The 17,503-nt window shown below is 34.8% G+C and overlaps 1 protein-coding gene across 9 annotated transcripts in view; it reads left to right on the forward strand.

The window, feature by feature from the left end:
• The window catches only part of BIRC6 (baculoviral IAP repeat containing 6), a 210,869-nt gene that overhangs the window by 59,331 nt on the left and 134,035 nt on the right, over nt 1–17,503 (forward strand). For 5 of the 9 annotated variants that reach the window (XR_005718377.1, XM_040224596.1, XM_040224598.1 and 2 more), the window contains exons 12-22: nt 2,176–2,401; nt 4,594–4,754; nt 5,752–5,883; nt 6,367–6,498; nt 8,648–8,826; nt 9,910–10,043; nt 10,428–10,589; nt 10,680–10,811; nt 11,473–11,570; nt 13,202–13,349; nt 14,350–14,483. Coding sequence is in view for 8 of the 9 variants with exons in the window: in XM_040224596.1 (XP_040080530.1) it covers nt 2,176–2,401; nt 4,594–4,754; nt 5,752–5,883; nt 6,367–6,498; nt 8,648–8,826; nt 9,910–10,043; nt 10,428–10,589; nt 10,680–10,811; nt 11,473–11,570; nt 13,202–13,349; nt 14,350–14,483 (1,638 nt within the window). In the remaining variant the exon portion in view is untranslated. The remainder of the gene's footprint in view (nt 1–2,175; nt 2,402–4,593; nt 4,755–5,751; nt 5,884–6,366; nt 6,499–8,647; nt 8,827–9,909; nt 10,044–10,427; nt 10,590–10,679; nt 10,812–11,472; nt 11,571–13,201; nt 13,350–14,349; nt 14,484–17,503) is intronic. The other 4 variants (XM_040224599.1, XM_040224600.1, XM_040224603.1 and 1 more) reach the window with 2 other exon arrangements.

The following is a 17,503-nucleotide window of genomic DNA, read 5'->3' on the forward strand; positions in this document are numbered from 1 at the left end:
TTTAGATAGGTTTGGTTTTGTTTGTTTGCCTTTTCTCCCACCCACCTTCTATACTGCCCCTTGAACTTGTTTTTCAAAAGATGTTGTGTCAGCATTGTTACTCCTGCTTAAAAATCTTTACTTGCTCTGTGGACTAATAACTCTGGTCTTCTGCTCAACCTCCAGTTATTGGAAACGTTCTGAGATTTCTAAAGTGTATTCAGTTTCATGCTCTTCATTTGTTACCAAGCTCTCTTTCCCTGCTCTTGCCCTATACCATGGTCCTTTTGTACTTCCAAGTGCTGATATATTTTATCCTTGGCACTTACTACACTTTATTCCCCAACCCAACTATTAAAAGAAACCTAGCATTTAAAAGAAATTTAATGAACCTTTAATGAAAAATGTGTTTAAACTCAAATGTATTCCAAACAGAAATGACACATAAAATTTTTATTTCTTTTTGAATTTGTACATTTAGGTATTTGATCATTCTTCTTTGCACTAAAGGCAAACTTTGAGTGATTACTGGTATAATAAATCTTAATTTTAGTGATTACTTGTGTAATATGTAGCAATCTTCACTACCTTATTTCAGGATTTCTCATTCTCAGCACTATTGACGTTTCGGACTAGATAATTCTTTGTGGCAGGAGGCCTGTTTAGTGCTGTATTAGCTGTATATGTAGCTTCTACCTACTCGATTCCAGTAGTAGACACAATTGCCTCCATCCATATGGCCCTTGGGAGGCAAGATTATCCTCTGTTGAGATAAAGTGACTCATGTCTCTTGCTATGTATAATTGGACTTACTTGTCTTGATTAACTATACAAGTTGGTTTAAAAAGCTAACATACTGCATGCTTTCATATTTTATGGGATATTGGTATAATAATTTTCATATAAAGTACTCTTTAGTAAAGATGAATTAGGTTATAAACATGTAAATAATGTAAAGGAGCATTGATATGCTATTAAATGTTTGCAAACAATATTAATAATTTCAATCATATTTTTAAAAGCCCTAAGGCTTTGAGGGCTTTTTAAAAAGCCCTTTGCTTTTGAACTGTGGTATTGGAGAAGACTCTTGAGAGTCCCTTGGACTGCAAGGAGATCCAACCAGTCCATCCTAAAGGAAATCAGTCCTGAATATTCATTAGAAGGACTGATGTTGAAGCTGAAACTCCAATACTTTGGCCACCTGATGTGAAGAGCTGACTCATTTGAAAAGACACTGATGCTGGGAAAGATTGAGGGCAGGAGGAGAAGGGGATGACGGAAGATGAGGTGGTTGGATGGCGTCACCAACTCAATGGACATGAGTTTGAGTAAACTCTGGGAGTTGGTGATGGACAGGGAGGCCTGGTGAGCTGCAGTCTGTGGGGTCGCAAAGAGTCGGACATGCCTGAGCGACTGAACTGAACTGAGTTGGACTGAAGCTTTGAGGAAAAACATAGTTTGAGGTACACTTATAGTAATTTTATAGAACTAAATGTGAACTTTCTTTGTGAAACTATTCTAAGTTTATCAGATTTCATATTTTAGTCTTTAAAATTTTTGTTGTTGTTGTTAATTGAAACAAGTTTTTCAGCTTTGTTGTATGTTAGCCTTTTCAAAGATGTGAACACATATATTTGGAAAAGCAAACTTATCTTTCTGAATCAGGTTGTTACTCTTACAATACTGGTGTGTATACATGGTATTCTCAAGTACCCTGGAAGTGGAAAAAATACTGTTGTGAGTTTTTGGTTTGTGTTTTTTGCCATCAGTATAGCTTTGGTTTTTTTAAAAATTATTTTTTAACAGAGTGAAAAAGAGCAGGTATTGTGTGCTTGCAGATGTTTAACATTTTGTTTTGTAAATAACAAAGTGTAAAAGTTAATTATTGATGTCAGTCAGGACTTACATTTCAGCACCACTCCTTTTGTTGCCCTTGTTAATCTGGAGCTCATTAAATCTCAGTCAGGGCTCTTCTGAGGTTGATTTTGGGTTTCTCCAATAATGAGTTCCCTTTCTATAATTTAAAATATTTGAGGTGGATTTTTCTTATGTCTGTATGGACTCAGTGCTAGTTACTTTAGCCTATATTATTAACTTAGGCTATTTGGCAAATGTTGTGATTGACTAGACAAAAACATGGATTAAAATTTCTTTCTTTTAAAACCAATTTCAAACTCTGCATTCACTGTTATTAAGGAGTTGATTTATTGGTGGACCAGCCATTCACCGTTGACACCTTGACATCTCTGGTGGAGCTAACCCGATTTGAAACTCTGACTCCACGGTTTTCAGCTACTGTCCCGCCATGCTGGGTGGAGGTTCAGCAAGAACAGCAGCAAAGGAGGCATCCTCAACATTTGCATCAGCAGCATCATGGGGATGCTGCTCAGCATACTAGAACTTGGAAACTACAGACTGACAGGTAAAACATTCTTCCAAGGTATTTAATTTCAGCTTAATTTTAGAACTTAATTTAAGTTCATCTTATAGTGACAACATAGAATTATTATTATATGTTACTCTTTCTGTTAACTTTTGCATATTAACAGTTTTGTTTGTTTCATTTGTCACCTTGGTTTTAGAAATTCCTATATTCTTTTTTTATTTTTATTTTTTATTTTATTTATTTAACTTTACAATACTGTATTGGTTTTGCCATACATCAACATGAATCCACCATTCTTTTTTTAAAAAAATATTTATTTTTGTCTGTGCTGAGTCTTCGTTGCTGCGTGGTCTTTCTAGTTGCCGGTAGGGGCTACTCTGTAGTTGCGGTGTGCGGGCTTCTCATTGCGATGGCTTTTCTTGTCATGGTGTATGGACTTTAGGGTGTGTGGGCATCTGTAGTTGTGGTACATGGTCTCAGTAATTGTGATTCCCAAACTTTAGGTTACAGGTTCAATAGTTTTGATGCATGGACTTAGTTGCTCCATGGCCTGGTGGGATCTTTGTTGATGAGGGATTGAACCAGTGCCTCCTGCTTTACCACTGAACCATCGAGGAAGCCTAGAAATTCCTCTATGCTTATTCTTAGTTGTAGGATAAAATGCTGAGAGTAATCCATCTTCCAGTTAGTTTGTTAAGTAGACATGTAGATTGTGTGACTAAATATTTAAATGTTTGTTTTGTACAGGTACTTCTTTTTTTGTTGCTGTTAATATGGGTTCCCTTAAAAAAATTTTTTTTCTATTGAAGTGTAGTTGGTTTACAATGTTGTGTTGTTTCAGCTGTACACCAGAGTGAATCAGTTATAAATATACCCACTCTTTTTTAAGATTCTTTTCCCATATAGGACATTACAGAGTATTGAGTAGAGTTCCCTGTGGTATATAGTTTCATAGTAGTGTGTACATGTTAATCCCAATCTTCCAGTTGTGCAGGTACTGTGGATGGTACTAGTAAGATGGCTCTTAGGAAATTTACATTCTAGTGGTGATAGGCTGTTAAGACAGCTATCTACTATGTCATATAGTAATAAAAGCTTTGAAACACATTAAAACAGAATGGCAATAGAGTTGTTGGGTGTGCATCTCTGTGTGAGAGAAAATGTGTGTGATATTTTTATATAAGGGGTCTCAGAAAGGCTTCCATGAGGACATTAATTTGGAGACAATAGAAAGTACACAGATCCTGAGGAGTATATGTTACGAATTTTAGGAGGAGCATGGAGGCTACTGGTTAAGTGCAGTGAACATGGAGGGGAGTGATAGGAAGTAAGATCAAAGGAAATAGTTGGTAGCTAGATCATGAATGTCTTTATAGGCTACAGTGAGACTTTTACATTGAGTGAGATGGGAAGGTGTTAGATAGTTTTGAATATAGGAGTGATGTGATATAATTTATGTATTAAAAGGATATACCAAGACTACTGTGTTGATAGTATATGAGTGGTTGTGGTGTGTGTACTAGAGGGAAGAGGCAGGAGCAAGAATTCTAACTTGAACGCTGCTGTGGTAATTCAGATAATCATGGTGGTGGTGATGGTGAATTGGACCATGATGATAATTGACAGAGGCAGTGAGAATACTGGTCAGATACAGCTTGGAGGTAGAAGGAATCGTATATGCTGATGTACTGAGCGTCTGGTGTGAGTGAGAATTGTTAAGGATGACTAAAGTTTTGGACTGAACTCATTAAAAAATGGAATTTCTTTTTACAGCTTTTAGAGTTGGTTATCAAGTAGTTTCGGGTTATTTATGTTGAGTTTGAGATACCTAGTAGGCATTTGGATTTGAATCTGAAATTTAGTGGAGGAATTTTACTTTTCAGCACATACACAGAATTTAAAATCAGAGGATGGACATGTATAAGAAATACAAAATGTTCTTATTTTAAAATACAAATTTCTGTGACCCCACTCTTAGAATCAGGGTGGGCCCATAAGTCTGCACATAATTCTGATGCACAGTAGTTCACACTTAAAGGAACAAGGGCTTTTTGGAGTGTACAGTGCCCAAGGCAGGTATGGTTCTCAGTAGAACTGCTTGTCTTCTCCCCTAATCCCATTGAGAAGCATTTGGTTTTGTTGGCACATCAGAGAAAGGTAATATAAGTAATAAGATGGTTACAGCTAAAGAAAGATTTCACTCTATCATTTTCTCCCTTATTCGACAGCAACAGCTGGGATGAACATGTATTTGAATTGGTTTTGCCTAAAGCTTGTATGGTTGGACATGTGGACTTCAAATTTGTTTTGAACTCAAACATCACCAATATTCCACAGATACAAGTGACATTGCTGAAAAATAAAGCTCCAGGCTTAGGGAAAGTCAATGGTAAGAATGGATCAAAATTTGAAGATTTTGGTTTTTTAAAAAAACTAATTTTCAACTTGGCTGTCTAGTTTTGACATCCCTTCTTGCTCCCACACCCCTGTGCTCTTTTCCTTCTCTGCTTTTTGTGGTTCTATTTAGAGAAGTTTATCCAGAGAACATTGAAGAACTTTTCAGTAACTCTGTTGTTCAGAATTGCATAAACTTGAGTAATTTAATTATGATTTTAGGCAGTTAGTTCCTTTGTGAGTGAGTTTCACTTATAGCATTACTGGACTTACTCATTTCTCTTTGTGAGAAGACTTGTTTGTAAAAAGAACTTTGTTATGGAATGCATATATTCTTTTAAGGTTATTAGTAAAATTCAGAATGTAATGCCGGAAATATATTCATCTTTATTTATCTTTCTTACTAGCTCAGAATTTGATATATTGAGTTATTAAAATAGATTATACATACTTGACATATTTGGAACTAGACGTTATTTCTCAGTGTTTTCATCTTAATAGGTTAATTTAAAAGGCTAGAGATAATTTCAGAGTAAAAGGCTACTTTACACCAGGGATAAAAACATTGAAACCTGAATAATTTCCTATTTTATAAATATGTATGTATGTGTTTGTGTATGTATATGTGTTTGTGTGTATATATTTGTGTGTTTGTGTGTGTGTGTGTGTAATTTTGAATCATGGCAGATTCAGATTTAATTGGTGTAGGACTTAGGTACTGGTATTTTTAAAACTCTGCAGGTGGTGTACTATATAGCCTAGGGTAAGAATTCTTGGTTTAGTGGCTAGCAGATTATTTCTTCAGGTGAATATTTTACCACCTTTAAAAGAGAGAAGAGAGTATAAAACACTTGAATCTAATTTTCTTCCTCCCCTGAAAACCATTTTAAAAATCACTGTCGTTCCCAATTTAATGGAGAATTTTAGAATTTTAGGCACATAGATCATTGATATTAAGCAACATTAAGTTTACTAATATTTTTATCCTCTAGAAACAGCAGTAGATAGGCAGATCACCTTTCCTTTGTCTCCAGCTCTTAACATTGAAGTGGAACAAAATGGGAAACCGTCCCTGGTTGATTTGAATGAAGAAATGCAGCACATGGATGTAGAGGAATCACAGTGTGAGTTAAATTACAGAGCTGTTGTCCATGACAGTAAAAGGAGTAGTGATCCAAATGCATCCTACTGGGCAAAGATTTCTTTATGGCTTGCAAAAACATGGTTTTAAGAACACAATTAAAAATAACCTATAATTCTGCTTTGGCAATATGCTTTAATTTTCAGCTCATCTTAGTGAACACAGCTGTGCTAATACTTGCATTCTTGTTTTTTAATATCTTGAGATTTGAAATCATGTCATGGTTTTATAATTTTTTGTTGTTGAAAATCAAGGTGAATGTAGATAATATGGGTATGAAAAACAGCATAATATATCAGATAATGATTATAGTTCCTTATCATGATAGCAAATTTTATTTGAACACATTCTAAGTATGGAATTTTGTGTGGTGCTGTTATATGTAAATGGGATGGATATTTGCTTATTAAATACTACATTTTAAATAACACTAATTTAAAAGAAAAATGTGTATTTTTCTTTTTAGGTCTTAGATTATGTCCGTTTTTAGAAGATCATAAAGAAGACATTCTCTGTGGGCCAGTATGGCTTGCTAGTGGCCTTGATCTGTCGGGGCATGCTGGGATGTTGACGTTAACAAGTCCCAAACTGGTTAAAGGTGAAGTAATGTGTTTTACAAAAGCAGAATAAATAGTCCCACAGTTGTAAAAGTAGATTTTTAAAAAAATAACCTGATTTCAGAAAAATAAGATGCCTTTTTTGGGGGCTTTTCTTGAATGATTCCATCAGTTTCATGGTAGCTGAGGTAATTTCCTATCATAGGTGACTATTGTTATGTGAAACTTAAGATCTACATTCTGTGTCTTGAGGGTCTCAGTGCTTTTTGAAAAAGCACAAAGAATATGAATGTAGTATGATTTAGCATGTAATACAGAATTCTTCCAAATAACCAAACATTATGTTCTGGCATGTTTGCCTTTTCCATCAATTTAGTCCTGTGTTTTCAGGGTGTTTGTTGTATATTGTTATAATATCTTCTCTTAAGGGTTTTTTATAGAGGAGTTTTGAAAGTATTAGATATAATGATGTGTCTAAAACACAAGTTACAATGTACATTTTATATCTTATGTCTGTAAGATATTAAATATTGCAGTAGTAAGACATTTATGTCACCTTTATATCTCACGGGTGAATTAAAAAATCCCAAGTGAGACACCTCGATCATTAAAGTAAACTTGGAGGTGAGAAGGCTGTGGCGATCCTTCTATAAACCAAGAAAATATCAGACCACCTAAATAACAACTGTTTTAATTTGTATCCATTTCCTTTATAATGTTTGTCCCCATTCACACACTTCCCTTTAGTTACAGACGCAGTATGTACACAAGCTTGATTGTACTCCCTTGACTACATCTGTTTCATTCATTAAGTTTATGAGACCCTGTGATTTGTTAGGTTACATACTAGGTTATAGTGGAGAGCAAAACTGTGTAATAACTGTATAATAACATCTCTCATATTGCTGGAAGTGTAAGTTAGTTGTGTTAAATGAGAATGTGAAACTTAAAATCTTATATGAAAATTAAAATGTTGGCTTTGACAAAATTGTGTATGTGTGTGTTAGTAGCTCAGTCGCATCCGACTCTTTGCGATCCCATGGACTGTAGCCCACCAGGCTCTTCTGTCCACGAGATTGACAAAATTGGGGATAGATTATATAATGTGTATTTCAAAAGTCTCAATAATGGAAAAGTGTTAGTTTTCCTAGAATTTAGTAGAAGTGACTATTCTTCTCTTCAAATTCCTAGAACTTTGAACTGGAGAAAAAGATTGTTAAATTTTTGTGTATGTGTGAAAGGATGATGTGGGCCAAAGACATGTAGAAAAAGAACACTGAAAAGGAGGGTCTTAAGACATTTTAGAACCTAGACTAGTGCAGCAGTAAGAAGAATACAACACTGTAGTGCCAAACAGTAGTCAGGCAGGTCAGCGGCAAACAACAGAAGTAGCTTTTGTAATCACAGAAGGATTTCGTACCTGCTTAGGCAGCAGCTTATGGGTTGCTCATGGGTATGTTTGAGGGTATTTTTGCAACTAATTTTACATATAGATTGTATGGTATGATTTCAACTTAGTTAAAATATATAAAACATAAACCAGTGATAATAACTAATATTTATTGAGTGCTTCCTTTTGCCATGCAGTTATAAGTGTTTTAATTACCTTTGAGATAGGTACTATTATTATTTTTACTCACTTTTGAAGAAACTAGACCATGGAGAGTTTAATTTGTCACATGGCTCATAAAATGGCAGAACCATTATCTGACCCAGATAGTAGCTCCAAAGCCTGTGCTTTTTTAAGTGTGTAATACTATAATGCTATGTATGTATGCATGCACATGTGTATGTGTGTGTGTACATGCATAAAAGGACTGGATGGTTACACATAATGGTAGATCATTATTTTGGGCGGTGCTTCAGTGACAGACAGTGTTTTCTGTTTTTTCTATAGTTCACAAAATTTCTGTGGTTGAAATGAATAACTTCTTTGGGATAAAACATGCCAGGTGTCAAAACTTTCTATATTATGCTGTTCATATAACTGCTGTGTTTTTTGTTCATTTGCTGCCAATATATATGAAGGTTATTTAGCCATATTATATGCAAGCAGTATAATTTGAAAATTCTGGCCAAGTGTATTTTTCTTTCTGTGGAGTTAATTATTTAGCTTGCTCTATGAACACAAAAAGCAGTTTTGCGTTTTGGTGATTGAATAATTTATCCCATTCTGCACCACTCCTCTAGGTATGGCAGGAGGAAAATATCGTTCATTTTTGATCCATGTCAAGGCAGTGAATGAAAGAGGAACAGATGAGATCTGTAATGGTGGTATACGTCCTGTAGTAAGACTTCCATCCCTAAAACACCAGAGTAACAAGGGATATTCACTTGCTTCACTCTTGGCAAAAGTTGCAGCAGGCAAGGTATGAAACATTATCATTTTAAACTGTAACATGCTGGTTTTATTTATTTACTTATTTTTTAATTGAAGGATAATCGCTTTACAGAATTTTGTAAACTGTTACATGCTGTTTTCAACATTATAGTTGAGATTTGATACACTCTTCGAAGTAGCATGGCCCATAATAGATTTTTTTTAATAGATAACTTGGTTTGTTTATAGTTTTTCTCTGCAGCAAGTTAAAAAAATATAATGAAGGAGAAAATATTTACATTAACTTTAAGCTGTCTTTCTTTTATAAAGTATATTCATTGGGGAGTAATTGCTAGCAGGCACTTGCCTTAATAATTATTTTGGACCATAATGCTTACTTCCTTGTGGGTAAGACTTCGTTTCTGTGCCCTTTACTGGTAACACACCACTTTTTTTTTTTTTTTTTGGTAAACATTTGGGAGGCTGCAGAAAGAGAAGTAAGTTGAGAATTGATTTCAGAGGTATATCATAAAATTCATGTTCATTTTCTACAACTAGCTGTATATCATGCAGTTTCTTCATACTTGTTTGATCTTGGACTTTCTTGAGCACTAGAGATTTTGCTTCTCTATCATCATTATCCATAAGCAACAATAGAAATATCAGTAACACTAGCCATCTTATGTTTGTATAGGTCTTCCAATTTTTCAAGAACATCTGTGTACTTTATCTGATTTAAGCCCCAAAATAACTCTGAGGTAGGCAGAGCAGGTGCTGTTACCTCCATTTTTTCATATTTTAAGTGAGGGAATGTTAGAGACTGGGGAGCTGGCATAGCTCATAGACCAGTAGCTGGGACTGAGACTCAAGACTTTGCTTGATAATCTTTGTTCACTGGGCTATTGCCTTTAAGCAGTGACTATGTCTCTTCCACTGTTATAATTTTATAACAATTTTATAACAGTGGAGTAAATTAGTCATTTACTGAATATGAGGGTAAAAGCTATCATTTTAGTTTGAGATTTATGTTTTGGTAGTCATAGTTCAGTTATATTCTTTTATTTATAAACTTTAATGGTAAATAACTTTTTGTTTCATTTGTTCATTCAATTACTTACTTTTGTATGTTCAGGAAAAATCCTCTAATGTTAAAAATGAAAATACAAGTGGCACCCGTAAATCTGAAAACCTCCGGGGCTGTGACTTACTTCAAGAAGTCTCAGTTACCATCCGAAGATTTAAGAAAACTTCAGTTTCTAAGGAAAGGTAACCTCATTTTCTTCTACTGTTCTTAAGTAATAGAAGTACAAAGGAAGACTTTCCAGTAAATATATCAATATCCACAAAATTTTAAAATCCTAACTTTTGCTTGAAAATTTTTATTTGCTTTTCATTTCTCTTAAGCGCTTATGTTGTTGATGGTATATATTTTTACTTCAATGGTTCATCCTTGGTGTTCATTTAGTGCTAGGTAATTTTCAAAAGTTCTTTTTTTTTTTAATTGTAATATTCATGATTCCAAATGAAATATTTGGTGTCCAACCAGGTTGGAATAGCTTTATTTTTCTCTTGATTATTAATGTATTTATGAATATGTGTGTACATGTGTATATGCATATATATATATATATATTTTTTTTTTTTTTGTAGAGTGCAGCGATGTGCCATGTTGCAGTTTTCAGAATTTCATGAGAAGCTTCTCAACACTTTGTGTAGAAAAGCAGATGATGGCCAAATCACAGAACATGCCCAGAGTCTTGTGTTAGATATTCTTTGTTGGTTAGCTGGAGTACATTCGAATGGACCTGGAAGGTTAAGAATATTTTATTTACCACAGATTGCCCTTTGGATGTTATGATTGGAAGTTCAGCATGAGCTTAAACGCCTGCTATTGTTTTGCAGCTCAAAGGAAGGAAATGAAAGCCTGCTTTCAAAAACACGAAAATGTCTTTCAGACATTGTACGTGTTTGCTTCTTTGAGGCAGGACGAAGCATAGCCCACAAGTGTGCTCGGTTTCTAGCCTTGTGCATCAGGTTGGTGATTTTAAGTAAAAAATATACTTTGTAGGTGCTCCTGTAGTTTGGCAGGTGATACCTTGTGTCTAGGGGTCATTTGGTTCTTGTTAATACATGTATAACGGAAGTGGATTTTTGAGGATTATTGAGATCCTAGGAAAAAAAATTGGGGTTTTTTGGGCAAAATGTCATGTTAAATCTAGTAATAAAAGAATTCAGCTGGCCTTCTCTGCTTATTAGAAGATTGGGGGGAGTTTGGTGAGGGGAGCTCTTACCTCACTTTCACTCCCACTGTCCCTGATTGTCGTCGGATTCTTCACCTGTGGCCTTTATACCAGTTACGTCAGTTTACCCAGACTTCTTTGTAGCATTGTGCAGGTCATTTTCTCTAAACCCTGAAACTATCTAGGAAATGTTTGAAATTAATAGTCTGTATGGACTGTACCTGCTTTTTAGCTCTTTTGGGTTTTAAAAAAGAGAGTGGTTTATTGCATAAGAAAACAGTTATAAAGACCCTTAGTACAGTCAGTCCCTACTGTCTTTCTGCACATTTACAGGGCTTTGAGGCAGGTTTTTTTCAGTCTGTATGAGCACATGTAAAGATTGAATAATACAACATGTTTAGAATTAATTACCTTGAGTAATGTATTTAAAATTTTTCTTTTAAAATTTGTTTCAGTAATGGCAAGTGCGACCCATGTCAACCTGGATTTGGATCTGTTCTGTTGAAGGCCTTACTTGATAATATGTCGTTTTTACCCGCAGCAGCAACTGGTGGTATGTGAAACTTGCTCAGTCATAAATAAATCTAACTTTAGGAATTATCTCACAGTATGTTTGAGATTGTTTAGTAACTTTTGTTTTTTCTCAATTAGTCTTATTTTTCTCTTTAGCTTGTCTTTTTTTTAAGGGGTTTTAAATAGTGATGGATAGGCAGATACTCTTTTTGATAATATTTTTAGGAAAAAGTTAGTGGGAGATTTAAGTAAATAATCAGGTCATCTCAATTCATACATTTTGTGAAGTTCCTTAAAATAATTGAGTTGTTTGGTTGTTTAGTGATGGTAGATCAGATGTTACAAACTAAAACATCTGTAAGTACCAGAGAGATGTCATAAATTAGTTAAATGGTCCATACACATATTGTGTATGAATGGTAGGGTCTGTGGCATATTGGAATTTTCTGAAAGGGACCAGTGAGTTTTTTTTTTTTTACAGCACCTAAAAACTGTGGAAATGCCATTCAAGAATGAATGTAGTTATCAGGTAGGAATTTACTATGAAGGGCTACTGCTTTGCCCTTTATCTAGTGTTATTTATTTATTTATTTATTTGGAAGACATTTCTCACAGTCTCTTATTTCATAAATAACCAATGCATTCAAAAAGTTACCTCATATTCCACAAGAATTTGACCTTTGTGGTGTACCAGAAAAAAATCTTGCTTAAAGTTAGTCGATAAATTGTTGCTGCTGCTGCACCGTTGGGTCCCCATGGTCACTTTGCGACCCCACAGACTGTGGCCTGCCAGGCTCGTCTGTCCATGGAATTTTCCAGGCAAGAATACTGGGGTGGGTTGCCATTTCCTACTCCAGGGGGTCTTCCCAGCTGAGAAATTGAACCCGTGTCTCTTGTGTCTCCTGCATTGGCAGGTAAATATTTTACCACTGTGCCACCTGGGAAGCCCAATAAATGGTTATTTTATCAGTATCTTAATTAAGACAAAGAATCCCTTTATATTTACCTTGAATATATATTGACTAAAACTATAAAGTCCTTTGTTACATAGAGTAGAATGTTTTGGACTTGGTTACTCACTGTGATAGTTTCTGGTGTTTAGAACAATTTCTTGAAGATAGTGTTAGAGGTTGGGTGCTTAAATTATGGGGTGTACTTAGTATTCAGATATCTCAAGTTTTAGAAAAGAGTTAAAATACATCATCGTGAACACCTTTTAAGATCACCTTTGGTCTGTATCTAACTGGCAATATAGAATGACTACACTTCATTCACTTGCTAAAGTATGTTATTTGTAGCTCATTGCCATCTATTGTTTTTGAAATTTTTAATACAGAGAAAGAGTATTTTAGGAAAGATTGTTTGAAGGATCTGACATCTCCACTTTTCTGGCTATTCTAAAATGTCCCTTAGAATCATCTCACTTTATTGAAAACCTAAATGACTAGGTTGACTTTGTACACTTCTCAAAAAATATAATGCGATTCTTTGTCAGCATCCTCTTAGAGTCTTCCAGGGAGTTAGTCCTTCTTTGTAATCTGCCCTTACAGATTTTCTTTCCAGAAAATCGTACTAGGAAAAGAGGATATACTCATAAATGGGAAATTTGAAGTTTTCTTTGTGAAGGAGAAATGAGGAAAAGAAGTCTTGATTTGTTGTTGTTATTTTCAGGTTCTGTCTATTGGTATTTTGTCTTACTGAATTATGTTAAAGATGACGATTTGGCTGGGTGCAGCACTGCCTGTGCATCTCTGCTCACTGCTGTGTCCAGGCAGTTACAGGACAGGTTAACACCAATGGAGGCTTTGCTTCAGACAAGGTATTTTAACTTATGAAATGACTAATGATGAGCCTTTCTGGATATGGTACTACCTTTGCACAGAATTGTTATGATATTTATTTGCTTAAGATTTTTTTCCTTCTATTTTCTCTGAGAATAATTCCCTTTAACAACTTTGGAAGTCCTGGAGATGATAGTTGGAGGGCTAATTATATTAAAATTATTTATAAGAGGTATTTCTTGCTAGTGGGAAAAAACACTTAAGGTACTTTGATTCTTCGTTGTTAAAACTTTGTAAGGTGAAATTGTGTTAATCACGTATTGCCCTTAACTAGTATTCTTTATGTGTCCTTTGATTTTCTAAACCTTAAACATAATGAAATAAATATCTAAAGGTTAGATTTGAGTTATTTTGAAGTAGCGTGTTCTATTATTTAAAGCAGTCACTTTTAAAACCATCTTTATTGATTAGAAATCTTGATTTTGATGAAATGTTACTGAAAACCTTTATATCTTCTGCTGAGTCAATGTTATTCAGGCAAGAGAAGGGTGCTTGAAAGCCTCTTTTTTTGATTCAGTCTACTGATGAAGGTTCAGTCTTGGTTCATTAGTTACCAGCTTAATTGAAATCACATTTATTGAGTCTCTGAACTATATCTTTTGGAGCATAGGTTTGCAGGGAACACAGTTCAGGTTCAGTGAATTTGAGTTAAATGTGATTAGTGTCTCCTTCTGCCCTGTGTAAAAACTGCTTTTGAAGTGAAGTCTCTCAGTTGTGTCCGATTCTTTCTGACCCCATGGACTCTAGCCTACCAGGCTCCTCCCTCCATGGAATTTTCCAGGCAGGAATACTGGAGGGGCTTGCCATTTCCTTCTCCAGGAGATCTTCCTGACCCAGGGACTGAACCCAGGTCTCCCGCAGTGTAGGCAGACGCTTTACTGTCTGAGCCACCAGGGAAGTCCTAAAGCTACATAAATAGATAATTTACTAATTAGATGACTGACAGGAAAATCACTAGAACTTTGTTTTATCTTTCAGATACGGATTGTATAGTTCACCATTTGATCCAGTCCTCTTTGATTTGGAGATGAGTGGCTCTTCTTGTAAAAATGTGTACAACAGCAGCATTGGTGTCCAGTCTGATGAAATTGATTTATCAGATGTCCTTTCAGGTAGTAAAATGTTTGATTAAAGGAATTTCTAAATTTTTTATCTTGGATTTAAGATACCATCGATTTGTAATAGATTGTAGTTATTCCATTCTGTCTTTGGGAACTAAAAGTTTCTGGAACTTGTGTGTCTGTGAATCATTAAACTATTTGCTTTGTTTCTCAACTCCCCCATCAAAAAATATTGATGTTCTTTTTCACAGGGTTGCAAATTTGAGTTTTGTTGTTGTTTTTTTCTTGTGTTTCATTACGTTAGTATGACTTTAATGTTAATAGACTAAAATTTGTTTATTTGTTGTAGTCTTTCCAATTTTATTTGGTGTGCCTTTGCTGTCTGTAAAATCAAAGAATGTATTATTTCATATTAAAGAAAATAAAATTAATATATGCTTTTTTAGTAAGCAGAGATGCAGAAAGGAAAAATAATTTTCTGCATCTTCTATCATACTCTTCTGAGGTAAACTTGGTACACAGTGTTACATGTATTCTTGGATGCACTTCTAAAGAGTATGCCTTTAGGACTGAATGTGTAACACTGTTTGTATAATCTCTTCAGATGCTAGAATTTGGTGTTTTTCTGTTTTTGTGAGAACAATGATCACTTTATTTTTTATTTTCTTCCATCTTATTGAAATTATTACAAGTGTTACTAGTAAACCAAAATGTTAAAAAAAATTTACTTGTAAACATGATAATTACCATGTTAAATATAAGTAAGTTTGGGGGGTTAGTCTCAGTTTTGTTTAAATTTAGTTATGAATTGTGAAAAAAGCAAAAGAGAAAAATAAAATACAGAAATAAAATGCAGAATATCTCAACTTTAACCTCTCCATTCTCTTAGGTTACCGTTGTTAACGGAATGTTTAGCTATTTAGACTTGTTTGCTACATGTGTTTATGAGCATTATTAATGAAAGAGATTATATTATACATCTGGTCTTCTTGCTTTTTAATAAATTATTCTGTTTGCTGACTTAGGCTCTGATTACCTCATGCCAGTGTGTGTCTAAGTGACATGTCAAATTATGAGTAGACCTCAGAGGAGGGGTTAGAACTAGACCTATAGATGCCTCCTATACACTTTAGGATAGAATGAAATTTGTTACAGAGAAACTGTAACAAACCCCCGCCTGGGGTTGGTTAAATACCCAAGAGCAGCCATATTCATTTTAGAATGGCTATTCATCTCCACATGAATGTCTCATTTTTTTATTCCTCTCCATCAGACCTTCTGCAGCATTTCCTTTTTCAGTTAATGGCATCTGTGGCACAAAACAGAAATGTGAACTGTATCCTCTCTTTCTCATCCTCCGCATCGGGGCTGTCATCTGATCCTATCTATTTTTCCACCAACCTGTATTTACAATTTGCCCATTATCTTACCTCTTACAATCACAAGGTTATTGTCCAGGTCACAGTCGTCTTGAACCTGGACTAAAAAATAGCTTTCCAACTGGTTATTCTGCGTCTGTTTTTGGCTCACTTCTGTTCATACTTTACAGTGCAATGATTGCAGTCATTTTTTAATGTAAACCTGATCTGATTATTCTGTCTTTTTAAGATATTTTTCATGTCTTTCCAAGATTGTACCATCCAAAGTCTGTAATGTAGCGTGAAAGTGAAGTTGCTCGGTTGTGTCCGACTCTTTGCGACCTCATGGACTGTAGCCTACCAGGCTCCTCCATGGGATTTTCCAGGCAGGAGTACTGGAGTGGGTTGCCATTGCCTTTTCCAAGGGATCTTCCCAACCCAGGGATTGAACCACCGGGGAAGCCCCATGTATGTAATGTAGCATATATGATCTAGTATGATCTGACTTTTTCCCTTCCCCTGTTAGTTTTCTTTTTGTGGTCCTGTGATTCTCAAAGTGTTGTTCGTAGGCTCTCTCAGAGTCCTTGAATCCCTTCAGGGAGTTGTGGGTCTACTGTTTTCCTATCTGCCCTTTTCACTGTATAGACTTCTGTACTGATTGTGTGAAAGCATGATGATCTTCCCCATACACTTAAGAGTCAGAAGCATGATAGTTTTACTTAGAAATATCTTTGATGAAATAGTTAAAATCACTAATTTTATTCAGTTTTGAACCCAAGAGTACAAATCTTTTAAATATTCTGTTTTGAAATGGAAAGTGTGCATGAAACACTTCTGCTGCATACTGAAGAACCATGATTGTTTCAAGAAAATGAACTTGTGTAGTTGTTATAGCTATAAACTTTTGTTGCTTATTTCATGGAATGCCATTTTTATTTGCAAGAATGAGAAACAAAATGTGTTCATTCAGATTTGATTATTTGGCAGGTATTTTCTCAAAAATGAATTTAAAAAGCATGTCAGTATCCATCTAATTGATAGTTATTTGTTGCCAATTTTAGAAGTAGAACTTTTAAGCAAAGATTAGAATTTTGGAAAACTTTCGTCCTCCAAAAAGAGCTTGACAGCTTCTCAATACATAATGACTTTTCTGATGGGCTATGATATTAGTTAGTGTCATTTTCTGATACTGTATAAGGAGGTGTATTAACTTTTGGAAGATCTGTATATAGTATTGAACCAGTATTTTCCAAGTGGTTGATGCGTCATCATCATACTTGGACAGAAGACTCCTTAAAAGAATAAGATAGGCCAACTAATCTTGCTGTAGCAGAGTTGAGAAGGTCTTTTTCAAGATTTCAGATACTATATTGCAATTAATTCTAAACTGGCACTTTTCAAATCTTTGAATATTTAATACTTTATTAAAATATCCCTTTCTTTTCTAACTATGTATATTCTCTGTCAGTTTTTTTTTTTCATATATTTCTGCCAAAGCATCATACTGTCGTAGATTGGATCCAGATAGGCAAATCCAACTTCCTTTGATAAGCCACATATTAAAGAGATTTGCAGAAATGTAAGACTTTGCCACCCTTCTCATTTATTTTTGTTTTAGAAGACAGTGATTTTTTTCATCAAAAATGAAAGATTTTATCTCTAATCAGATTAATTTATTACTGTTATGTGAATTAATGTTTAATATAGTCTCTC

Source organism: Oryx dammah, unplaced genomic scaffold (genome assembly GCF_014754425.2).
Source record: "Oryx dammah isolate SB20612 unplaced genomic scaffold, SCBI_Odam_1.1 HiC_scaffold_25, whole genome shotgun sequence".
In the NCBI taxonomy this organism is placed as follows: Eukaryota; Metazoa; Chordata; class Mammalia; order Artiodactyla; family Bovidae; genus Oryx; species Oryx dammah.